At 33.4% G+C, this 27,335-nt stretch overlaps 2 protein-coding genes across 2 annotated transcripts in view; one reads left to right on the forward strand and one right to left on the reverse strand.

Moving 5' to 3' along the window:
- The window catches only part of tbc1d2b (TBC1 domain family, member 2B), a 28,274-nt gene extending 16,747 nt beyond the window's left edge, over nt 1-11,527 (reverse strand). The window contains exons 1-3 of the mRNA XM_079810044.1: nt 11,110-11,527; nt 7,435-7,579; nt 3,173-3,338 (exon numbers count right to left, since the gene is read on the reverse strand). Of these exons, the coding sequence (XP_079666170.1) occupies nt 3,173-3,338; nt 7,435-7,579; nt 11,110-11,448 (650 nt within the window). The 5' untranslated portion in view covers nt 11,449-11,527. The remainder of the gene's footprint in view (nt 1-3,172; nt 3,339-7,434; nt 7,580-11,109) is intronic.
- A 7,902-nt stretch (nt 11,528-19,429) lies between these two features.
- On the forward strand, nt 19,430-26,629 carry LOC307121588 (uncharacterized protein). The gene is made up of 8 exons (XM_079809217.1): nt 19,430-19,647; nt 20,911-21,050; nt 21,529-21,692; nt 22,968-23,057; nt 23,353-23,518; nt 24,410-24,568; nt 25,551-26,222; nt 26,371-26,629. Exons 1-8 carry the CDS (start codon nt 19,605-19,607, stop codon nt 26,413-26,415), a joined length of 1,479 nt encoding a protein of 492 aa, XP_079665343.1. The 5' UTR covers nt 19,430-19,604; the 3' UTR covers nt 26,416-26,629.
- Nucleotides 26,630-27,335: the final 706 nt, after the last annotated feature.

Raw genomic sequence — 27,335 nt, forward strand, 5'->3', positions numbered from 1 at the left:
AAATGGCCGATATGGTAAAATTGGATATCAAACGACTCGGCATACCGTCCTGAATCTAACAAGTCCACTTTTATGTTTTTTTTTTACTTTTATGACAAACAGTTCAGAAGTAATAAGCAAAAACAGCCATTTTTCGTATCTCCGGACCAGTAGGTGGCGCTGCGCCGAAACGTTGCATGTTGCCTCATGTCATGCTTGTGATGACATGTACCAAGTTTGGTTTGAATACGATAATGCGTTGCGGAGATATTGCCTAAAGTGTGTTTTTGCAACCGCTACGTAAAATTTGTTTGCGCGTTTATTGCAAACGATTTGACGAACCAACTTGATTTGCAAGATTTTTTTTCAACATGGTCTGAAGATGATCTGGTTCAATTTTCGTGCAAATCGGATGAACCGTCTAGGACGAGTTCGCAAAAGTAGGTTTTTCGGTTAATTAAAAATGGCGGGAAAATTATTATGACGGAAAATGACTTCATAGGACGTCTTGAGCCAAGGAATCAGAGGAAAAAATGTTGTTTCTAGCCCTTATGGTTCAAAAGTTATTAACATAAACATGAGTCCAATTTTGGACTGATGGTGGCGCTAGAGGGATTGAGTTAGAGACTCCAAATTTGCTATGGTGACATTTCAGACTGTCTTCTATGAGTGTGCCAAATTTCACAACTTTTTACCATACGGTTCTATGGGCTGCCATAGACTTTGTGGCGGAAGAAACGGAGGAATAATAATAAGAAGAACGGGAACGGTTTCAATAGGTGCCTTCGCACCTTCGGTGCTTGGCCCCTAACTATAATATTGGCAGATGCCACTATAGTCTGATTTATCAGCTTCAGTATGATTAGGCTGATATAAAATAATTCTATGAATTATACTTTATTAATATTATGAAAATATTTCTTACTACTTGCAAATATTTTGATAGTAAGTATGTTGATTATTTGATTAATCATATGAATTTTTCACATATATCCTAATGTCCTCCTGCAAATTATGTGCAAATTGAAGGCTATTAATAAAACATATATAAATGTATGACTGTATGCTATATACTGTGTGCAAAAAAAAGATTAAATGTTGTTTTGATACAAATTGCATATAGATTTTCACATTATAAAATCCAAACCACAACTGTGTGTTCATAGTTTTAAAAGAATGGGAAAGTTATCACTAAATTCTAAACCAGGGGTTTTCAAATTCTAGAAGGTTCCTAAGGGGTCCCCAGAAAAGAAAGCAAAAATTGATAAAGTCTACCAAACATTATAACTGTTTCATTAGGGGCCAAGCACCGAAGCTGTGAAGGCACCCGTTGAAACCACTCCCGTATTCTTCTTCTTCCGCCATAGGAGTCTATGGCAGCCCATAGAACCGTATGGTAAAAAGTTGTGCAATTTGGCACACTAATAGAGGACAGTCTGATCTGTCACCAAAGCAATTTTGGTGTCTCTAACTCAATCCCTCTAGCGCCATCACCTGTCCAAATTTGTACTCATGTTTATGCTAATAACTTTTGAACCTTAAGGGCTAGAAACAAAAAAAATTTTGAGATCATGCCGATTCGCACCTTATGACGCCATTTCCCGTCATTATAAATGTCCTGCCGTTTGGAATTTTCCCAAAAACGTACTTTTGCGAACTCGTACCCTAGTTCGACTAATTTGCACGAAAATTGAACCAGATCATCTTCAGCCAGTGCTGACAAAAAGTTATGGAATTCAAGTTGATTCGTCAAATTGTTTTTGATAAACGCATGAACAAATTTTACAAAGCACTTGCAAAAACAGGCATAAGGCTGTATCTTCGCAACGCTTTATTGTATTCAGACCAAACTTGGTACGTCATCACAAGCATGACCTGAGGCAACTTGCAGCGTTTCGGCGCAGCGCCACCTACTGGTGCGGAGATATGAAAAATGGCTATTTTTACTTATAACTTTTGAACCGTTTGTCCAAAAATCATAAGTGGTCTCGTTAGATTCAGGGCAAAATGTCGAGTCGTCTGATATCCAATTTTACCATATCGGCCATTTTGGCTGTCAGACATTTTGAATTATGTGCTAAAATGCTGTATTTTTATGAACACATGAACGGATTGTTCCGAAACTCAGTATGGGTCATCCAATGCCCTGAAAGATCCTGAGAAGTTTCGAAACAGCTCCACGTAGTGGAGATTTTTTTTTTTTTTTTACGCTTATAACTTTGGGTGAGATTGACTTATTTTCATGGGAGTAACTTTTTTGTCTCCTGAATCCTTGCCGAGTCCAACGATACCAAACTTGACAGGTCTCGGTGTATGGTTTGTGCAGCGTTGTAATTTAGCGCTTTTAAAAAATCAGCTGATATCTTCGAAACCGCTAGTCCGATCGAGACGAAACCAGCGTCAGAAGTTCGGAAACATAGGTCGATAATCACGTAGGTGAGCCCAAATGTCAAAATATTGATAGTAAGGGGTAGTAAAATCCAATCAACGTCAGGTGTCAGTCATTTTTTACGTGTTTTATCACATAAATGTCTATAACTCCAAAACGAAATGAGATATTTTCACAAAAATTCACACACACATGTATGGACACAAAAAAAATGGTAGGATTGTGCCTCTTGGTGGCATTATAATAGAACAAAATATGACATTGGCTCTATACAACTCAAAAGTTTTAATGTGGGGTTTTAACATTTTTGCTTAAAATTGTCTTCAAATGTCTTCACTCATTTTTTCAGTTGGTCTGCTGCTAGCTTCCTTGTTTGCTTCTGTTGCGCTTGGCCCCGGTATTGCTGCTTGCAGCTATATTTTCTTAATGTTTCTCTTCTTTCTTATCATATGCATGCTTCCCAGATTTGTATGTTTGCTTTGAATCTTGTTGGTGAGTTTTCTCACTATAGTTCCCTTTATCCCTTTATTATAGTTCCCTTAATGAGGGGTCCCTCATTAAAGATTCATCATATTTGGGGGTCCTTGGCATCATAAAGTTTGAAAACCCCTGTTCTAAACTTTAATAAAGATAAATGTGAACATTTAATTTTATATTATCCACATAATACAGTTGTTTTTCTTATAAAAAATTAAAACAATTCTACAGCTCTACATGTTTCAAATATACGCTTAATTTTGAACCTAAATTTGACATCCAATAACAATAAAAGTCCATGCTAGTGCGAGTCCCCTAGGCTCCTACCTGAGCTCAGAGCCCCAGTGTCGGAGGGAGTTGAGAGCTGCGGTCGGTTGCGCCACAGGGTTACGTGCCGACTGGAGCCCGACCAGCCCATCATTGTCCATCTCCAAAGCAAAGTCACTCCGAACACTTTCCATGCTCTCGTTGGGCTTCTCGTTGAGCATTGCTTCTAAAAACAACACAGTCACGATTTGAGTCATCAGTGTTTATTTGGGTACATCAACCATCACAGTCTGGCGCAATATGTTCAAAATGACCAACAGATAAATACGTAGTTTGAGTCATTCTACAGAGTCCCTTATTAACTTATGTGCAAACAATTACTTTAATCAGAAATGATAAAAATTTGAATATGGGCCAATACAGGGATTTTTCAAGTCACAAGAATGAACCATTTATAATTTTTTTAATCAACTCTAACAATGGTAACAGGGTTGACAATTTGTTGTATGCACATTGTACAAATATGCAGAAATCTTATGATTTTTTCCAATAAATTATTGGATTTACATAATGCACTTTTAAAAGGAAATTAGTCATTTCCCTGAGTTATGCAACCCTGTTACCCTTAAATGTCCCTTCTCTACAGTAAAACTACAGTTGCATAAATTCGTCAAAATTACATCATCATATTTTTAGGAAATGAACTCTGCAAGTACAAAAACGTCTTCTAATAATTATTTAGGTCTGTGGACAAAAATACGAAACAATGTTTTACAGCTATATTAAAAAAGTTAATCACTATGTTTCGCATTTTTGTCCACAATCATAAATTATCAACCCTGTGACCGTGAGTTTATACAGTAAATAATTGATTATTGTACAGGAGATATAGAAATATCAGAAATTAATTCTCTTTCTAATACGCATCTTGTAGTGCCATGCACAAGGTTAGTAATGTCTAAATAAACTCTAAAATTGTCGAACCCTGTTACCTTTGTTAGTTATATTCCAACATATATTTATGCATACAGTTATAGTATTGCCAGAATATGCATTTAAGCAAATATTTATGAAATGTAAATAAATACTAGAGAATAAAATGACAGAACTTTGGCAACATTGGTACTTTGTTAAAATCTAAACACTAAATCTTTTACAGCCTTTTATACTAATCTCCTATATTTACTTCCACGGTTTATACTAATCTCTTTATATAATGAAAATAAAGTCATGAAGTATCAAAAACCACTACATAATATAGTCTTTGACTCTGGTGCAATACTAATGTTGTTTCTGACTAATTTGTCATTTTAGCAAGTGTAAGCAAATATAGCTGTACTCCCATTAACTGTTTAACAAAAGTTACTGTGATACCAAGACTATCATGAGCTCTACTTTACTATCATTTCAGTGAAACACTCCTGAATGTTGGTCAGTAACAACTATACTCATCAATTGAATTAAATTAAATTACTATTGAATTAATCTAATGCAGAGAGAATTGCACAGGTGTATTTTTCCTGTTCAATAAAAATTAATTAAATGACTTGCAAACTGACACTAATAAGGAAGAAGCACACTCACTTTTTGTTTTGGTTCTGCCTTTTCAACTTCAAAAATAATGTTAAATGCTACAGCTAGTCTCAGAGGAAAAACCACAAAACTGCCTGGGGGTTTTAAGAACCATTTATAGTCCCTCATTAAAAGAAAAGAGAAATCAGAAAAACAAAACAAACAAAAAAAAACACATCAACCGCTTATTTCTTTACTAAGATCTCTTTGTTGGCTGCTTTTATTCTGTCTGACTTAATTAATTTATTAATTAATTTATTTTAATTTTGACCAAAATCTATTTCTAGGTATATTTAATTTGTGTATACAAAACTAATTTCAGCATAAGACTTTAGATAAAAATTTGTCTTGATTAAATCGCATGGACTCCACTGGACTCCTGAAGGTGTGCTGTGGGATCTGGCACCAAGATGTTAGCAAAAGATCCTTTAAGTCCTGTAAGTTGTGAGGCGGGGCCTCCATGGATCGGACTTGTTTTTTCAGCACATCCCACAGATGCTTGATTGGATTGAGATCTGGGGAATTTGGAGGCCAAGTCAACACCTTAAACTACTGAAACCCTTCCTGAAGCATTTTTGAAGCAATACCATTTCCATGAAAGGGTGTACATGGTCTGCAACAATGCTTAGGTAGGTGGTACGTGTCAAAGTAACATTCATATGGATGGCAGGACCCAAGGTTTCCCAGCAGAGCATTGCCCAAAGCATCACACTGCCTCCGCCGGCTTGCCTTCTTCCCATAGTGCATCCCCAGTGTTCCCCAGGTAATCGAAACCTTGGGTCCTGCCATCCATGTGGATGTTCCTTTGACACGTACCACCTACCTAAGCATTGTTGCAGACCATGTACACCCTTTCATGGAAATGGTATTCCCTGGTGGCTGTGTCCTCTTTCAGCATAATAATGCGCCCTGACACATAGAAAAAAAGGTTCAGAAATGGTTTGAGGAGCACAACGAGTTTGAGGTGTTGACCTGGCCTCCAAATTCCCCAGATCTCAATCCAATCGAGCATCTGTGGGATGTGCTGAACAAACAAGGCCGATCCGTGGAGGCCCCACCTCTCAACTTACCAGACTTAAAGGATCTGCTGCTAACATCTTGGTGCCAGATACCGCAGCACACCTTCAGGGGTCTAGTGGAGTCTATGACTCGACGGGTCAGGGCTGTTTTGGCAGCAAAAGGGGGACCAACACAATATCAAGTTATAATGCTATGCCTGATCAGTATATATATCCATTGAATTGTAAGCTTGTAAATAGAAATTTCATAAAATCGTGAAATGTGTGTGTATTCACTGCTCCTACTGTGTGAGCACTAACTTGGATGGGTTAAATGCAGAGGACAAATTCCGGGTATAGGTTACCATACTTGGCCTTCTCTTCACTTAACCATCCCTAGCAGGCCCGGTTCTAGGGTGCTAGAGCACCCTCAAAAGCAAGCAAAGGCACCCTCAGTTGATACTGTAATAATAATGGTGAAACAGATTTGGCAGATTTACAAATTTGTGTCCGAGCTCTGGAGAGCGTCAAATGCATCTGTTTACAGCGAGTTTTTGCAGTGGTGAGTAATGTAGCCAATCACAGATATAGTTGTTGATCTCTCGAACGCGGCAGTTTCTGAGTTAATGCAGGCTCGCGAAACCTCTCTAACAAACAAAGTCAAGACACGATGCAAGTAAGAGGTTTATTGTTGATGAGACGACTTCATTTTTATAACGGAACTTTGTTAGATCGCGATGAACTGACAAAGCAACAGCATTTTAGTGATCGTAGCGATCTTGGCTCACTTTCGAGGCTACAGTCATTAATTGAATAAACTATTATTGCTAAAAGGACCGACGCCCAAATGCATGCAGCAAAGTTTCGGAAGTGACATCTAAATATAAATGCATGAGACAGAAATATCCTCCTGAGAACCAGATTAGAGGTTTTGCCTCTGTAGAGGACATTATTTAACGAATTTCTCGGACAACATACACAAGTTTTAAGTCTGGATATTCTTATGAAATACAAGACATTCTTATGAAAATATTATTACACGTCTTTTTACATTACAACAATTAGATACAGTGTATAGATGCATTGCCTAGAATGGGAATGGCATTTATGGCCATGTTTATATTGCATAAGTAAAATGGTATATCAAATTATAACATAGGAATAAAAAATACGTTTTTTTTTTAATGCTCCAAAAAAAAAAAAAAAAATCTAAATTCACAAAAACCTTTTTTCTGTTTCTAAGGAAGATGACATGTTACAATACTAGTAACGCATTGAAGCAATGTAAAGGCAGACTAATAGATTAATAGACAATTTGTAGCAAAATATTTTGAAATTCCAATTATTGGTAAATTACTTGTAAATAAATAATCATACATTTCTCACTGTACACACTGCTATGATGGAGCCGTTGCTTAGTCTATCTGGGCTTTACTAGAGCACCCTCAGTAATTTCAGAAGCACCCTCAGTGATTTGATTCTGGAACCGGGCCTGATCCCTAGTATGTACTCAAGGATACACGATAACTTCTATATTTACATGCATGCTTTCTGGAAAATCTGTCAAAGAGTGTCACACAGACTGAGGAATCATGTGCCTTCATGAACTCACATGATTAGTAGCAAACAAGCTACAGGTTGACATCAAAAATTCCACATATGAATAGATAACATGCTCAAAAACTGATGTGTATCTTTCTTTCAATGCATTGTGTGTTAGTCACAGCCTGCTCACTTCTCCACATATCTCACCTGCATCTTTGGCCACCAGGCCCGTATGTGGATGAAAGGGGGTGGGGGAGCACCAGCTGTCTCTGTGGCCAGACATGTTGCAGAACTCCCATCGTTTCTGCTGTAACTGCTGCAGCCAGTACTGCATCACCTGCCTGTTGGGTGCCTGCACGTAGAAAGAGAAATAAAAGCAGTGTGAAACCAAGGCTCTATTTTTGCTTGTTGTTTTGTGGTATAACCGCAGTCTTTGGGAGGAACAGGGCCAGGTGTGAATGTGACTGTCCCCTTTGAGAATAATCATGCTGGTTTCATTCTCAGTTCCAGTTTACAGCTCGGTGATGTGAACTGTGAGAATCAATAACATTTAAAAACAGAAAAAAAAACACTAACAAACGGTCAATGGCAAACGAGTGTCCACCATAAAGGACATCTTTTAAAAAACCCAAGTTCTTAGAAATGTGCTAATTGTATTTATGTTAGTTAGTTTTATCTGGTTTAGAAAGTCTTTGATACGATTTTCAAGAAAAGTTATTGATTTAATAAGGTAGTTTAACATATTTTCCTTAAATCTTGAATACATGCGAGTGTACACATCCAAATATTTCCAAAAAAATGTTTTCTATATATTTTTCAGCATGATTATATGAAATATTAATTCATACATGAAATTTTTTAATTAACCTTGGCTTGTCAAAATCATCTGAAATGTTTAATAAACTATTACCTTGAGGATCTGCAGAAGACTCTCTATTTTAGAATTTCATATTTTATTTATTAATTTTTTTGCATGTTGGTTGCACCACATGACGAGCAGTTTTGTTCTTTTTTTTTCTCTAAGAAATAATAATAAAGGATTATTCCAAACTACTTTACTTTTCAGGAATTCTTTCTTTTACCTCATTAAAAGAAGGAATTCCTGAAGAGAAATGATATCACAATTATTATAATATCAGGATAGTTGTATTACCACATACTGTATATTTATGTACATATTTAAATACATTTGAATTAAGAGACGAAAACATGCTCATCATAAAAACATGTATTCATGTCAATAAATGTAAAAAGTGAGTTAGATTTACATGATTTGTACACCGGTCCCATATGAATCAGTTAAGTTAAAGCTGCAGTCTGTAACTTTTTGCGTTCTAGCGGTTACTAAATAGAACTGCGGAAGAATATTGCAGCCGGAGCTACTTCTCTCTGTTTATGTCTATGGCGAGTCACGCAGGGACTGTTCTCCTCCGCAGCGCTTCCTCCCAGACCGGTCTGAAATAGTCCCAATATAAACATTTATTATAAGTGCACCATAATGATTCAGGGTAAGACAAAAACACGATTTGGAAAATGCATTCATGTTGTACATTCTCATTATATCATTTTTGTAAATCTTGAACACAAAAAAGTTACGGACAGCAGCTTTAAATAACATACTTTGTTCATGTAACTTCATGGAATTAAGTTATTTTAAGTGAACCAATTAACCAATTAAGTAGTCTAAAAGTGAATTTTATATGACTCCCTGGCATGATTCATTCATCCAGTTCATTTTCATATATTTTACGTTTTTATTCATTATCATATATTTGTTACACAACTAAATGATAAGACTGAACTAGTTAACCAACAGCACACATTAACATCTTAAATGCTAAGCATTAAAAGCTCCTTCAGCAAAGCTGTAATAAAATGAGCTGTATCAGTCCACAGCCTAAGCAAATGCTCCACTCTATCTCCACAGTTAACTTTTTTCTAATAATTCCAACATAATTGAACATCAAACACTATTTTACACTCTCAAGTCTCCCCCCGTTTCTCATCTTGCTCAAACACACATAAAAAACACTTAATTTCAACATTTAATCTCTTTCGATTCAGGCATATGCAAAGCATGCTTGGAAGGAACTAACAAGCACCACCACCCAGTTTCAGTTAATGCAACACAAATCATTCAAATAATTTCAACACAAACTGATTAAGTAAACTTCAATTTGACATTTAAGTGGATTGAACACAATCAAATTAAGTTAGGACAAAATGTATAGCAATTGTGTTGCTTTAGCTCATTTTAATTTAGCAATTTGAACAAGCAGCAAAAAAATGTGTTCGGTGTACATGCATTGTATTTTTAATGTAGTTTTGAATAAATGAATCAACAGAACAAAAATACTGGCATAATGTCATTGACCCCAGAATGTTACATTTAGGGATTCACAATATATCGGCTATTGGTTATTTTTAATGTTATCTTTATCGGGCCTATAAGAAAATGTGGCCGATATATTAAAGCTGATAAAAATGATTATGTCACTTTTTTTAAAGTCACTTTTATGCACTGTTCGCCATAATGGTTTTGAATTGCTTGAAATTTGATTGAAATCACTTCAAAAAAGGAAAACACAGTTAAGTGTTTACATAAATTTTACATAAAATTATAATAAAAACATTATAATTGTTTGCTTGGGACATGTCTTTTAATGGTGAGACTTTTGTTTTTGTAATCAGGCTCTCAAAAATTAATAAAAATGTAGCTTTATCGGCCAATATATTGGTTAACGGCCGATATATTAAAGCTGATAAATAAAGATTATTTCCCTCAGACACTTCAGATGTGAACTGTTTGCCATGATGGTTTTGAATTGCTTGAAATATGATTTGAGTCAACATGCAAAGTCTGTCATATCATATAGGCTACATAAAATTATAATGAGAACACTATAATTGTGAGCTTGGGGATTTTAATGGGGAGACTCTTGCTTTTTGTGATCCGTCTCTCAAAAATTATATAAAAATGTTTATTTAGATTTATCGGCCTATAAATTGAATTATCGGTGCAACCCTTACATTATGCAAAGTTTTGCTTGTGGAAACCCATAATATATTTAGTCAAGACAGAGGTAAACACTGTGTCAGTCAGTATAGGCATGCTGAGACCTGTGCCAGCTCAGATCTGTTTGAAGACATTTCCTTCAACCTAGATCCTGATAACAAAAAGCTAAACCGCAGTGTCATGAGGGCCTGAAACAATGTTATGTGAAATTCAATTTTTAGAGCTTGAAGTTGAGAAAGCAGCATCCTGTTGCATTACTGAACAGATTCAGATCTGAAAAACTGCGCTCCATGTCCAGCGAGAAGACCAAACTGTTGCAGGGACTGCAAAGCCAGCACAATTTTTCAACAACAATCTTGTGTTATAGTCCTACATTCTCCAGTCATGAGGAAAGAACACTGATGAGTCCAGCATGTTATATTGTATCCTGAAAACAGCTGCATGACTGTGTGCTTTGTGCAAAGAAAGATTCCCTTCCGTGTACACATGTATCCTTACATAAATATAGGACATTTATGTTTGCATAGGCTATATTATACATATTGTATACTAAATATAGGTCAAATGATGCATGCTGGATGCACCAAATCGTGTGTGATATGCAATATTAGCCCTTTAATATATTACAAAAGGGAAAAGATTAAATCACAGAATTTTGGTTTACTGTCACTTTTAAGAGCACCACAAGGATGTCAGTAAGTAACCACTTGTTGCAATAAGAACTTTCTCAGTCACTTTACACCGTTAAGTGCATTAAGAAAATTGTCTTTCATAATGAACCAATACATTTGGTGCTATTACTCTTTATATGGGAAACTGTTGTTTCTTATTAGCATGGGCAGATGTATAAGAACCACGTTAAATACCTTCAGAAGGAACTCCTTCCCCTCGGTGTGGATCTCAAAAAGCCCCTCTTCTACCTCCATATCATAGCTGAAACAAGCATCCGCGATCTCAATGTGTCCCAGTGGAAGGGCGTCTTGAGGAGTCTTAAAGTAATACAAATAACATTTCCTGGGGTCGTAGACAAACCATCGAGTCTTGAAGCCTCTCAGGGGCCCTTTCCCTGTCAGTTTATTCAGGTAGCCGCACAATTTGGAGTGCTGCTCCTTCGTGCCATCGCAATCGGCCACATCTAAAGACTTGGCCGCCAGGATCCGCGAATTCCTGCTGGGATTGGCCGCGCTGTCATCCTCTCCATGCATCTTTCTCTGGACTTTCGTCTCTATCAGCGACAGCGGACACAAGTTTCCATCCGCATGACGTCACATGACTTCCATTCTCGTGCTGCTGCCGCAGAGGATGATGGGACGAGTAGTTTTGCTGCACAAGCTATTGTTACTATTGGGAAATATTCTGTAAACACTAATGTTAGTAATAATAATTTTGGTTGTTGGTTCATAAGAAACATTTTATAGCGGAAAAACAGATTAAAAATGATATAGTATGATACAATACATAATTAATATAGCATAATAATAATAATACAAAAAAGAATGTAAAAACTATAATCTAATTAATATAATATAATATAATTAATATAATATAATATAATATAATATAATATAATATAATATAATATAATATAATATAATATAATATAATATAATATAATTAATATAATATAATATAATATAATATAATATAATATAATATAATATAATATAATATATAATATAATATGATATAATATAATATAATATAATATAATATAATATAATATAATATAATATAATATAATATAATATAATATAATATAATATAATATAATATAATATAATATAATAGTTTTCTGTCAGCCAAAGCTTTAACCTTATGAGAGTTAAATTACTGGTTAATATTGTTGGGCAAAAACACTTTTATTATTTTTTATTACTAATATCATTAACATTATCATGTACATTTATTTTCCATATTTGGGCATTGTTTAACATCTAATATCCTCCCTGGACTAAATAAAATTATTAAAAAATTATACAAATTATTTTCTTTTACTTTATTTGACTTTGTTTTGTTTAGTTTAGTTTTATTGTTGTATTTAATTTAATTTAATTGTATTATTTTTAATTAAATTAAATTAAATTAAATTAAACTATTTTATTTTTTATTTATTTTACTTTACTTTACTTTATTTTATTTATTTTTTACTTAACTTTTTTATTTTACATAACTTAATTTATTTATTAATTTATTTACTTTAATTTACTTTACTTTACTTATTTAATTTTAATTATTTATTTTATTTTATTTTATTTTATTTTATTTTATTTTATTTTATTTTATTTTATTTTATTTTATTTTATTTTATTTTATTTTACTTTACTTATTTATTTTATTTTACTTTACTTTTTATTTTATTTTACTTTTTGTATTTATATTTTATTTTATTTTACTTAACTTATTTTACTTTACTTATTTATTTTATTGTACTTTATTATTTTATTATATTATATTTTACTTCATTTATTTATTTATTTATTTTACTTTACTTTACTTTATTTATTTTACTTATTTATTTTATTTTACTTTCTTTATTTCTTTATTTATTTTACTTTACTTACTTTACTTTATTATTTTATTTATTTATTTATTTTATTTTACTTTACTTTACTTTTTTATTTATTTTATTTTACTTTTTATTTTATTTTACTTTACTTTACTTTACTTTTTATTTTATTTTACTTTTTATATTACTTTACTTTACTTTTTATTTTATTTTACTTATTTTACTTTACTTTATTTTTTATTTTATTTTACTTTTTTATTTTATTTTACTTTACTTTTTATTTTATTTTACTTTATTTCTTTATTTTATTTTATTTTTCTTTACTTTTTGTTTTGTTTTTTATATTATTTTACTTTACTATTTTATTTTACTTATTTACTTTCTTTTCTTTATTTATTTATTTACTTTACTTTACTTATTTTATTTTACTTTTTATTTTATTTTACTTTATTATTTTATTTTATTTTATTTTACTTTACTTTTTTATTTTATTTTACTTTTCGTTTTGTTTTTTATTTTATTTTACTTTACTATATTATTTTACTTTACTTTTTTATTTATTTTATTTTAATTGACTTTTTTTATTTTACTTTTTTTTTACTTTACTTTTTTATTTATTTTACCTTTTTATTTATTTTATTTTACTTTTTTATTTTATTTTACTTTTTTTTTTACTTTATTATTATTATTATTTTACTGCTGGGCCTCACAAGCATATTGTGCCGTAGTCTCTCAGGGTGACTGTTAGGGGGCGCAAAAGAGTGATATTTCATCATATAGTCTTAATTCAACTAGTGCTGCAGTGTTTGCTTTTTTACCTGATATGCTTGTCTTACACACGTATGCTGATTATATTAAGATGTTTAATTTAGTCTGAGTTTAATGTTATTTTGTCCAGACTCTGTCTGTGTAATATATATTACCTACATGGCATATTAAAACAAAATATATATACACTAATAATAATTTAACAACAACCAAATATACAACAGCACTAGCGTGCATGTTTTCAGAAGTATCACAAAATATGTACATGACATACATATATGACATAAATACTATTTATTTAACATATTTGGTCATTCCTTCTTTTCTAAAATTCTCTCTGGAGCTGAAATAAAATAGACAACAATATTTGGTGCTGCAGTGTGTTTGCATTTCCAGCTTGTTTTACATTGTGTGTTTTAAAGGACATGAATCCTTTAATTGTGATGTTTTCCTTACATCATAATCTCAAAAGATGACTTTCCAGCATCATCCCATCTACTGGGATTACTGGAAACATGAATAATACAGATGAATTACATTAGAAGAGACTGATCCTACCCAGGGAATGAAAGTGATCCCCGCACCAGGAAGAGTCTAGAGGACTAGCCTATATATGATTCTGCTCTCATCTCATGTGACACAAACCATTAATGCTTTTGACCTTCGGCAAAAAGTCTGACTGTTGGGCCCCCATATCTCTAAATCCGACGTTCTGCTTGTTAGAATGATGAAACATGAACTTTTGTTTGTTAAACTGTTTCCATGCCCCCAAAATATCTGTTGTCGCCATGGCTGCCGCTCTGTCAGTTTGTTTGAGATGAAAAGCGAGAGGGAAACACTTTGGTTTCCTGCACCACAAGCCGCTCTGTGAGCTTTCCTGAAGGTGACATCTGTTGAAACCTATGACACAAGTCACATTACAAGCTTTGTTCAGCATTGGAAAAAAATGGTAATAAAACCATATTTTAAAAAATGAGCAAAAAAAATGTAAACATTGTTTATTTTGCATAAACAATTACAGCAACACTTTACAACGAGGTCAAATTAGTTACACATTAACTAACAATTTTACTAAATTAACAATTTCTTACAGTATTTATTCATCTTTGTTCACTTTTTTTAATTGTCTATTATACCACAGTTTTCATTGTCCGTTCATGTTAACTAATGTATGTTGACAAATGATACCACAATGTCTTACTTCCAATGTCATTTGTATTTTCTGTTTGTTGAAATCCATTATTTATACTGTGTCTAACACCAATGATCTTTTAGCGTGTTTTGTTATTCTTTTATTCTTTTGGCGGTTATCTTAAAAATTCTCATTTTTAAAGAAGGCGCACAAATCCGCAGCAAACAGACGTAACTGTCACTCTGACATTCTCCACTGTGAACAGACGTCTGACCTTTCTGAAATGTCACAATATTCCTTCACAGCATCTCAAAGTGTTCCCTTTTACCTTCAGTTTAAACTTTTGGCCTCAAATCTTTGAGTGTGTCATTCGACAAAACGTGTGTCATTTGAGTTATTGGGTGACTTTAACAATGAATAACCGATGCCAATGGGAAATCACATCAATAAAATCAACTCGTTTTATTTTATTTCATGTTTTTTTAGAGGATGCCGTATTTTAGCCTGCTCTCTTTTGTTTGTTTACAGTCTCTTACTATATTAGCAAATTTTGATGAACACACACACACACACACACACACACACACACACACACACACACACACACACACACACACACACACACACACACACACACACACACACACACACACACACACACACACACACACACACACACACACACACACACACACACACACACACACACACACACACACACACACACACACACACACACACACACACACACACACACACACACACACACACACACACACACACACACACACACACACACAAAGGAAATATAATAGCATCTTGTCTTTATTTATTTATTCAGTCGTTTATTATTTTGATTCATTTTATTTGACATAATGTATCATCCCTGTTACTATTATGTGTCACCATTTAAAATAATAAAATATTCAATTAAAAAAAATCCTTTGTTGTAATGGCAAGGACAAATCCTGATATTAAAATAGATTTTTTTTTTTTTAATTAATAGACTGAGGATGCAGTAAAGCATTAAATTGATCAAAAATGACAGTAACGACATTTAAACTGTTACAAAAGAAAATACATACTATTCTTTTGAACTTTCTATTCATAAAATAATCCTGAAATAAATGTATCACGATTTCCAAAAAAGCAACAACAACATATATATATTATGCAGAACAACTGTTTTAAACATTGTTAATAACCATAATAAATGTTTATTGAGCATCAAATCAGCATATTTGAATGATTTGTGAAGGATCATGTGAGACTGAAGATGAGATTGAAAATTCAACTTTGATCACAGGAATAAATTACATTTTGAAATATACTAACATAAAAAACTGTTACTTTGAATTGTAATAATATTTCACAATGCTACTGTTTGTAACGATACTGATCAAATAAATGCAGAATTAGCATGGAAGCTTGTTTTCGCCACTGAATGAAAAATAAAAAAGGTAACTGCATGGTGTCAGCGACGTTTGCGATAAAGATGAGAAATGGCAGCAGTTAAAGCAGCACTAGGTAGGGTTTGCTCTCGGGGTCCCCCTACAGTTGGGAAACAGTATTGTCCTCTACTACTGTCGTAAACTGTCATTCTACATCAGCGGATGCATCGCACGTGCATTTGTTGACATGACAACCATGATAGCCCTGAACACTGCGGGAGGAGTTCACATGTCTATGGAGTTCACATGCAGGTGTTCTGCTTGCGTCGCGTGTGAAATGTCTTCACCCCAGGTACAGTGGCATATGTTTCAGCATGTCATATGAATATAATTTCATGGGTTTTATTTTTTTCAAACGCCAAATGATCGCGATGCTCACGTTTACAGTAGCCTAGTCTATTGGTTACCGTTTTACAGAATCTATATGATACTTCAATTCAATGTTTGAGTGGTAGATAATAACCATATATCGTCAATATTATAATATCAAGCTACCGTAGATGAATCTGCAAATTTGAAAAATCGATTTGCATTATAGCTTGAGGCAAGACAAATAAACAAATATCACAGACATGTTAGGTATCCTAAAATATGATTTTGTACGTCTTATGTATTTACTTGCAAGAATGTAGCCCCTCCACCTTCAGCTCACGCCAACGAGCAAACGCCGGCCCAATGTTGATCCTCGTCCTGCCTTTAATCCGATCCCTTTCTCGTTTCCTCTTTTTGCTTTCCTCCGACAAAACCTTTGCTTTCTTATTTTTCTGTGCTGCTTCGGCCATGACTATAACACTCGGCAAACAAATGATAGTTTGGCTCGCCTCGCACGTCCGAATTTAAGGAAGTGGGGGTGGTGGTGGAAGTGACGTATATGCCGTAAAGCAGTCGAATTTTGTAGTTCTTTTTTTTTCTCGGGTTACTACCCGAAACCCGAAGTTTAAAAGTACGATTAAAAACGATACAGACCCCGTCAGGCAATGGCAGACGTGTCATTCAACCTATTGTAAGTCGATGTATCATCACAAGAGGTTTGAAAATTATAAAGGTTGAAACGTTACCTAGTGGTGCTTTAAAGGTGCAGTGTGTGGTATTTATGAGGATATATTGACAGAAATGCAATATAATATGTTTTCAATGGTGTATAAAGACCTTACATAATGAACTGTTATGTTTTTATTACCTTAGAATGAGCCATTGCTTTTTTACATACATCGTGACGACGCCATTTTGTGCCGTCATGTTTCTACAGTAGCCCTAAACGGACAAACTTCTCTACAAAGCGCTAGCTACTCTCTGCTCTCTCTGACGTTGACATTTTGGTCCTTTGTCGGCCCCTGTAGCTTCTCTATTTGCTACGGTTGAGCGTTGAGTAGTTGCAATTCACAACCTCACTGCTAGATGCCACTAAAACTCACACCTTTAAGATTTCATTTTTTTAAAAACTCAAACACTCTTGATCACAGAACTGTGTAAACCCAATGAGAACAGACAATGAACTGAAGGAAACAGAGCTTAAATACACAACCAATCAATGAAATTAACAACAGGTGAAATCAATGAAAGAAACAAACTGAAAAGCAGGAAACAGAACTAAAACCTGGAACTTTTTCTCAAAATTCAGATGATTCACTTAACGGAGTCATTTAAAGTGAAATTATAGAAATAATTTTGACGCAGTCAACAGAAAATATTTGCAAACTGATTATCACTTGTTGAAACAGCGCTTATTAGTCACAAGAACGATTCCATGTTTTCAACATTACAGGAAGATAGGAAGAATGTAGGTGTCTACCGTCTTAAAGCTGAAAATAAAAGGCCTTCTCTTTTTGTGCCTCATGGAAGAAAAAAATTGGGGTTCAAACGATAGAATGGTGAATATACCTAAACGACTATGTTGGTTGAATACCATAACATGCAAGTGATTCACCAACACCAAATAAGGAACACAAGTACAGTCCCTAAACTATCCCTCCAGTCAAAGATCAAACAGCTGATATAGAGTACAGTAATGGTGAAGCAGAGACACTGGGTGGAAGGTTTCAGGAAAACCCTGTCCACCAGGCGTGACACACACTGTTTCTGAGGAGGCTGCTGTCCCACGTGTGAGGGGTGGGGAGAACAGATCAGACCAGCCTCGGGCAAAAACCACAAAAATACAGTACACACACTTTAACCCTGATGAGTCAGTTATTGATTCTGTGCAGGGTTGCCTGACGACCTCTTTACCGACATAATGTGTTTGGGGACACTGATTTACTCAAAACTGATTTCAAGACTTAATGTAGTATTACATTATATTATTCTTAATTCAGTAAATTTTAAGTGTAGCATAAGAGTATCCAAATGTATATTTATTTAAATATATATTTATTTAAATATATATTTATTTAAATATATATATATATATATATATATATATATATATATATATATATATATATATATATATATATATATATATATATATATATATATATATATATAATGAATACAATAAAAAACATAATAGATAAATGAGTAAATACATTTAATTTATTTTTTATGAATTATAAATTATAATTCAGGACATTTTAAGTGCGGCATAAGTATCCAAATGTATATTTATTTAATTATGTATTAAATATATATATATATAAAAAAAACATATAACATTTATAAAAACATAGATAAATAAATAAATTAAATGTATTAAGTCTTTTAATGAAAATTATAATTTATTTATACATTATATCATATTTTTAGTTTGTTTTCAGGTGTGGCTAAAGCATCAACATTCATTGATATATGTATATATATATATATATATATATATATATATATATATATATATATATATATATATATATACTTTTTTTTCATTATATTGTAAATTAATAATATAAAAATTATAAATGTATATTATATTATATTATATTATATTAATACTAAATTGTGCTTTTTAAAGTGTCCAAATGTTTATTTATTTACATTTCTTTCTGTGAAATGATTTGTTTGAAAATATTATTTGTTTTTTTAAATGCCACTTGGCTTAATATTTTGTATCTAATGCAATGACTTTCAGACATTAAGATTAACCTAAGTACCCAAATGATTTATGGACATTAAGTTAGAAGTATCACAATTATGTTTGGGCTATGTAGTTTTTGAAATTTACACTTCCTGCAAGTACATAACCCACCGATACAAACAGAAAGTGTGTGTGTGTGTGTGTGCGCGCAGTGAGACCACATTTCTTTCCTCTGTGTGTTCCATTTCTCTTCAGGAAACTGTAAGCTGTGATCTGTATACGAAGTTTGGGTTTTTTCCTTCCCTCCCTCGCGCTGTCATTCACCCGTGAGCTGAGCGTCTTACCCTCTGTTTAACACTCTCTTTTTCCAAACCCAGTGTGGAACAATGTGTGAGGTGAATGTCAGCGAGGTATAACAGTCAACACACCTTCATAATGTTCTTCAGAAGTGTATCAGGCGTGTGAGAGACTTGAGGACAGTTTTAATCTTGAGCAACATGACACTCAAATCACACTGCACGCATCTTCGTACACCAACAGGTACGTCTCCGCCATTCCATGCTCTAGATTGTGTGATGGTTTGAAGGGATTTTAATCTACAATCATTATTTTGGTTACAATTTATTTTAGTGTGTCCGTGGCACAGCCTAATTAATTATACATTGAAGTACTCAGTAACAATAATTATCTGTAATTATAAGGTTAGGATTAGGGTTTGGTCAGTTACAAGCAATTATGCATAATTTATAATTACTACAGTAACTAAATGTAACGTGTAACATGGATATTGTAAAATAAAGTGTTACCTTATTTTTGTTAATTATTTAAGTATGGTATATATGTAATATATATTCAGCTTTTGCTTGTGAATATGGCAATAAATTATGGTGGTGTAAAATTAGGAAATTACTTAAATTGTTCCATTTAACTTGAAGTAGGCCTACATGGAAAAATGTAGGCATTACAACATAAATAAAAAACTAAAAAGGTTAAAGATACTACAGAATTATAGTATAATGTATAATTATTTAAATACACACATGCATGTATATATTTAAGAAATATTTGAATGTATATACTGTATATATAATTGATCTTCTATATAAATATTAAATATAATTATTTTTCTTAAATATATACATGCGTGTATTTATATATACACAATAATATAACACACACACACACACACATATATTATGTAAACACAAACTTTGATTTTGGATGAGATTAATCGCGATTAATTTTCCCCGCACTAATATATATATATATACATATATATATATATATATATATATATATATATATATATATATATATATATATATATATATATATATATATATATATATATATATATATATATATATATATATATATATATATATATATATATATATATATATATAAGAAACAAGATAAGAAAGTAAATAAGAAAAAGAAAAAAGAGTCAGTATTTATGGAAGTTTTTAACAAAAAAATTATTATATTTAATTAAATGACAAAAAAAAGTTAAATTCAATAACTTGACCAACCAATCAATAAAAAAGAAAGGAAGAAAAAAGGAACCAACAATTGGGTTTGTATGACCGTCTTCCACAGAAGTGAATTGGAAATAATTAATAAAATACATAAATAATATTGAGTAAACTTCTATGTCATTAACAAAGTAATTTACAAACATTTTAATTAATAAAAAAACGGAACAATCAATACAAAAAGTGAAAAAAGGAACCTATAACAAACGAGTAGGAAGACAAAAGTACAGGGAAATGAACTGATGGTTTTACAATTATATATTCATAGGATCTCTATGGACCAGCGGACACTGCAAAAGACAGTACAGCTCTAAATCGCAGCTTAACTACCTCACAAGAACACATCCGATGGACCAGAGGAGGCCCAAACCGCCCAGGTTCCACTCCTGCCTGGTGTTTCGCATAAAGGTACATGACATGGGACACTTGAATCACACTTGACTTCACCCCCAGAATGTCATTGTGAATCAGTCAAGGTGATTTTTAGTGGATGTATGAAGTCATTTCCTCTCAAGTTCACAGGTCATCTCTTTTACACAGCTGTATCACTTGTAATGTGATCTAATTTGAGCTCCCGAGATCATCTCAAAAGTTACAAGACATGTGGCGAGCGGAGATATAGCGATACACGAAATTCATGGGAAATTTACATGCCTCCGGGCGTTTCGCTTTCCCTGCCTTGAGTGGTAAAATATAACCACGCCGAACTGACTCCTCTCTGGCATGATACACAAGAACAATGGCTCTGTTGAAACTGCCACAGGTGTTTTATGACGTCGCCGGAAAAATAGGCAAATGAGACTGTTGATGAGGACTTGCAGCGTTTGGGGCCGGTGGCATTGGACGTCGTGTACGTCGTCTCATCTGCCTTTCTGTATTGACACAGGACCGTGTGAGGATGGACCACAGCCAGCCTGAAGGAGACGTCCAGGAAAACACGGAGAGCAGACTGAGGGAACTGGCCCTGAAGTGGTTTACAGAGACCCAGGCGCCTTTAATTCTCCACAACGGCAACTTCCCCGAATGGTTCCAAGGGTTTATCAGCAGAAAGTAAGAAATGTTTCTGAGAAACAAGCGTTTAGCCTGTTTTAAATCTGTTAAGGGATGTTATGACAGCTTTATTCTAGCATAAAATAACAATTCTTCCAAGAAAAAAGCTTGTTTATAGTTTAAAAACATGGGGTGATAGGTAACACTTTACAATAAGGTCTCATTAACATTAGTTTATGCATTAACCAACAATGATAGGCTTATACTTTATTTGGTAACACTTTATTTTACACGTTACATGTAGGTACTGTAGTATAAATTGTGCTTAATTACATGAAATTAACCTAAACCACACCCTAACCCTATAGTATGTACATGTAGTTAGTTAGTATTGCCCAGTACTTTAATATATAATTACACTGTAACACGGACACCTTAAAAATAAAGTGTAACCCTTTATTTTTAGCTGACATTGTTACAGTGTAACACAGTGTACACAAACAAGTACAGAGTAATATTAGGATGTACTTACTATAGGGTTAAGGTTAGGGTTAGTTACTAATAATGCATAATTTGCTGGTATTACTATAGTAAGTACATTACGTGTTACGACATCACCTTAAAATAAAGTGTCACCAAAATGTTCATTTTAATGTTATTTCATTAACTATAATGTTAACTGTTGATCTTAAAAATGTAATAGTAAATGTTGAGATTAACTTTAACTCAGATTAATAAATGCTGTAGAAGTATTTTTCTTTGTTCGTTCATGTTAACTAATGTATTTAACTAATGTGACAAATGAAATTTTATTGTAAATATTGGCATTGATGGTTCCATGAAGAACTTTTAACATTCATGGAACGTTTTCATTCCACAAAAGTTGCTTTATAGTGAAAAGGGGTTTTAAAATATCCTTCACACTAAGCAAAAAATAAGTTTACCCAAAAATGTCAATTCTGTCATCATTTACTCACCGTTATGTTGTTCCAAACCTGTATGAGTTTCTTTCTTCTGTTGAACATGAAAGAAGATATTTTGAAGAATGTTGGGTAACCAGACAGTTGATGGGCCCCATTGACTTTCATAGTATTTTTATGGAAGTCAATGGCTACTGTCAACTGTCTGCTTACCAACAGATCAGAATTTTCATTTTTGGGTGAACTATCCCTTTAAGAACTGTTCATCGAAAGGTTCTTTGGAACCAAAAATGGTTCCAGCGAAAAACTCTTTTGGAACATTTATTTTTGGAATTTTCGTTATCTCATAATGTTATGCAAGCAGTATTCAAAGTTGGAACTCTATCATAATTTGTCATGGTGTCGTGTTTCACAGGGATGCAGAAGAGCATCTGAAAGACAAGGAACTGGGCTGTTTCCTCATTCGCCTCAGTGATAAAGCCACTGGATACATTCTTTCATACAAGTAAGTGTACTTGGAAACAAAATAAGGCCTGGGGTGTCATCAGTATTTTTTGGCCTACCATTTAGCATTTTTCTGTTCCTCCCAAATGACTCAGCTAATAACCAGATGTTTGCATTTCCTTGAAACGTTTCAAATGCAAACTTTTTGTTGTTGTTCCAGCATTTTTCTGGGGTTAATCTTTAGCGTGTGATGTTAAACATTCTTAAAATGTTATCAGAATGTTTTGAATATATCTAAACATGTTGAATTCACTGAATTGTTTTTAAACGGTGCAAATAATAGTTTTTTTTTTCAGAGGTCGCGATCGATGTCGGCACTTTGTCATCAATCAGAATAAAGATGGACGCTTTATTGTGACGGGCGACACAGAGATGCACGACACTCTCACTAGCCTCATTGAATATTACAAGACCAGACCCATTGAACCATTTGGAGAATATTTGACACTCTCATGTTTTGAGGTGAGGTTGTACTGTATATATAGCCTACAAATGTATAACAATGCTGTCAACTGAGTTAATTGTATCCAAAATAAAAGTTTGTTTACATAATATATATTTATATATAAAATACGTATATTTATCTATAATATAAATTATATAAATATATATACAGTATAGCAAATATTTCTTAAATATATACATGAATGAGTGTGCATTTACTGTATATATACATAATAATTCTACACAGTACACACACATATAATATGTAAACACAAACTTTTATTTTGGATGCGATTAATCGTGATTAATCGATTTGACAGCACTAATAATAATATATTTTAATAAAATCCTTTTTATTTTTACATTAGCGTTCAAAGGTTTTAATGTCAGTAAGAAATTATTTTAAAGAAATTATTCAGCAAGGATGCATTAAATTGATCAAAAGTGTCAGTAAACAAACAGTATAATGTCACAAATGATATCCTTTTCAAATAGATGCTGATCTTTTTAACTTTCAAAGAATCCTGAAAAAATTATCACATTCTCACAAAAAATATTAAGCAGCACAACTGTTTTCAACATTGATAATGATAAAAAAAATTTCAAATCAGCATATTAGAATGATTTCTGAAGGATCATGTGACACTGAAGACTGGAGTAATGATGCTGAAAATATAGCTTTGATCGCAGGAATATTCTAGTAGAAATTTTAAATTGTAATAATATTTCACAGTATTTCTGTTTTTACTGTATTTTAATCAAATAAATGCAGCCTTGGTGATGGTGAGCATAAGAGACTTCTTTTTAAAATATTACTTATAAAAGTATTTTTGAACGAATATATGTATAAGGCAAGCATATTACCAAGTGCCATTGCTTTTCTAAACATTATTTTATTTTGTGTTGCAGTCTTCCACAAGCGAGCTGTATGATGTAATTCACTTTGACATGAGGGAAAAGCCAGGAGTGAGTGTTAGAGCTGTGAAGGATATTTGGGACGATCCGCGTATAAAACATGACACAATGCAACCTCCTGCCTTGCCGCCCAAGGGCAACAGAAACACAGCGGTATGTCACATTTGCTATTTAATCATTTAAATTCAATTTGAAATCATAGTGTTGTAATTCATTTTAATAGCTATTAGTTACTTGTATCAATTATTTGATTGATTACTTTGTTTTTTATTAATTTAGTTATTTATTTCAGTTTATTATTTATATGCATACTTTACTGATTATAATTGTGCATAAATATGGTCACATGGTGTCTGTAACTACTATGTAATACCATATAAATTAATAATTTAATACAAAAATACATGTTTTTACATTTTACCTGCATTCAATAACAGCTGCAATTATTATCTGTAATTACACTAACAATGCTGGGTTAAAAACTAAAATTTCCGGGTTATTTAGCACCCCAGCACTGGGTAAATATTGTACATATTAAATATTGTCTTAAACCTACCCACACCACCAAACCTGTCCCTACCCGTATCCCACCTCAATAGCGGAAAATGCTTATTTTTTGTAGTTACTATAGTTATAACACGTAACTTACATGTAACTAACCCTAAACCAAATCCTATTCCTATAGTAAGTACATGTTGTTACTTAGTATTCAAAGTCACAATATGTAATTTATTTACTTACAATTTACTTGTAATTTAATTACTCATCTTCTGAAAGAGTAGTGAATCTCCTGATCAAAACACATGCAAAGAAGATGAAGAAACAAGCGATATCATATATAATTATATGTATATGTAAAATATATATATTTTTTTATGCATGCATATGATTACATAAGCTAGAGCTAGAATAAAACAGGGCAGAGGGTTTGTTCTTTCATTTGATATATTGCATGTTCAGATATTCATACTACAAAATATTCTGGGAACCACGAAAAACGCTGGTGGTGGCTGACAACTTATTAAAAAAACGCTGGTGGTGAAAGAGTACCTAATATAAAGTGTGACTGTAAATGAAAGTGCTTAAACATCTGGCTGTGGCTTCACATCTGGATAATTATAATTGCCTTCCACAGGCAGTACCTCCAATGCCAAGGAAAAGCCTTCCTCTGAAAGCCGCCTCATTGGATGTAAAGTCCAGCGCAGAAAGCGTGCTGTATACGACAGTAGACCTGCAGAAGCCTAAAGAAAGAGTCAGAACACCAACAGAGGGCAAAGACATTTCACTTACCGCTAGAAGGGAACTCAGAGCCCAGAGACAACAGAAAAGCCCTGCCACAAACCAAGGAACCATTTACTCCGAGCTCATAGTGCCGAACTGCAGAAGTAAATCCCTGCCGGTCCTGGATGACGACTGTGAAGAAGAAGGACACTTTAATAAAAGAAGCCAACAGCAGCTCTCTTCCCACGTACAGAGGGAACAGCTCAACATTCCCACCACCAACATGTTGCCAGGTCTTAGCAACAGCCTTGATATACTATGTAATTCATCACTGTATCAATTAGCCAGACCACCTGGCAACCAAAACATGGCGGGGATGAGAATGGTCAGCACGCAGGAAAGCGATGCTACGTATGCCGAGGTGCCTCTTGAACCCGTTCCGAATCGCTTCCTGGTTGACGACACGTACGAGCAGTTTCCAGACTCACAACCTACAGCGAGACAAGAGGAGAATTCACACACTAATACCTACGAGACGCTAACAGACTTAAAACCGAAGCAGATTAATTCTGCCCGGGCCATTAAGGTGAGTGTTGGTGGAATATTGGTATAAAATTGCTAAGCATAACGTTTTAATCTTTTAATAAAGATTCTTAGTGGAATGCAATATTAAGAGATAGTTATAGAATATTATCTTATGACATTTGTAATAACATACCTGTTGTTTCCTGTAGACTGATAAATGGAAATGGCTGTCCCCGGAATTCTGGAAAAAATAACTTCTTCATCCACGGACAAACATCTTAAAATTACACTAATAGAGAACTGTTAACCAAAACTACTTCAAGCTATTTCTGATGATTGAATACTAGAATAGTACAGCTTTATTTTTCACCATATATGTGGGATTTTTGTATGCGTATTTGTGAAATATTTTCATTTTTCCATGTTAAAAGAATATTTATTAACTTAATAAACCTATACATATCTGAGTGTCTCTTTCTCTTTGACAACAAGCTGGAATCGCCCTCAGTTGTTCACTGTCTACCTAGTTTCATTCTTGTTAGTCATGTGACTGGTGTATACATGACGGCCCTTGTTAAAAATAAGTGTGCTTAATTGTATTGAATGTGCTGTACTTCATATATAAACTTAAATTATAATACATTTTTAATTCAATTCTAAATATCATGGGGCCCTATTTTAACAATCTGAGCACATGGCGCAGGTGCACTTAGGGCGTGTCCGAATCCACTTTTGCTAGTTTAACGATGAAAAAAAATGGTTGTGCGCCAGACGCATGGTCCAAAAGGATTGTACCTAGTCTCTTAATGAGTCATGGGTGTGTTGGGCGTAACGTACAATAAACCAATCAGAGTCTCATCTCCCATTCCCTTTAAAAGCCAGTTGTGCTTACACCATGGCGGATTCACTATTTACATGGTGGAATTTGTGAGCGGAAAGACTGAACACTTCTCCAGAGAGGAATCCTGTTATTTTTAATATTTAAAGATGTTTGTGTGCTGTTGCATGTCCCTGTGTGTGTAATAACTAAGCAGAGTGTACGCGTGTTGTACACCCGCCTATAGGCGCATATTACCAATGTGCTCTTTAAATAACACAAAAAATACTGCGCTATTGACTTAAGACCAGGTTGAAGTTGGTCAATGGCGCAGTGTATTTCAGTGCCTCAAAATAG

Source organism: Gobio gobio (assembly GCF_949357685.1).
Source record: "Gobio gobio genome assembly, chromosome: 25".
Classification (NCBI taxonomy): domain Eukaryota; kingdom Metazoa; phylum Chordata; class Actinopteri; order Cypriniformes; family Gobionidae; genus Gobio; species Gobio gobio.

Bases quoted from the DNA above. Each gene is read 5' to 3' on its own strand.
- LOC307121588 (XM_079809217.1), top strand. From the start codon at position 19,605: ATGACACTCAAATCACACTGCACGCATCTTCGTACACCAACAG. The intron at 19,648-20,910 runs GTACGTCTCCGC...ATATATTCATAG, and splicing joins GCATCTTCGTACACCAACAG to GATCTCTATGGACCAGCGGA. The intron at 24,569-25,550 runs GTATGTCACATT...TGCCTTCCACAG, and splicing joins AGGGCAACAGAAACACAGCG to GCAGTACCTCCAATGCCAAG.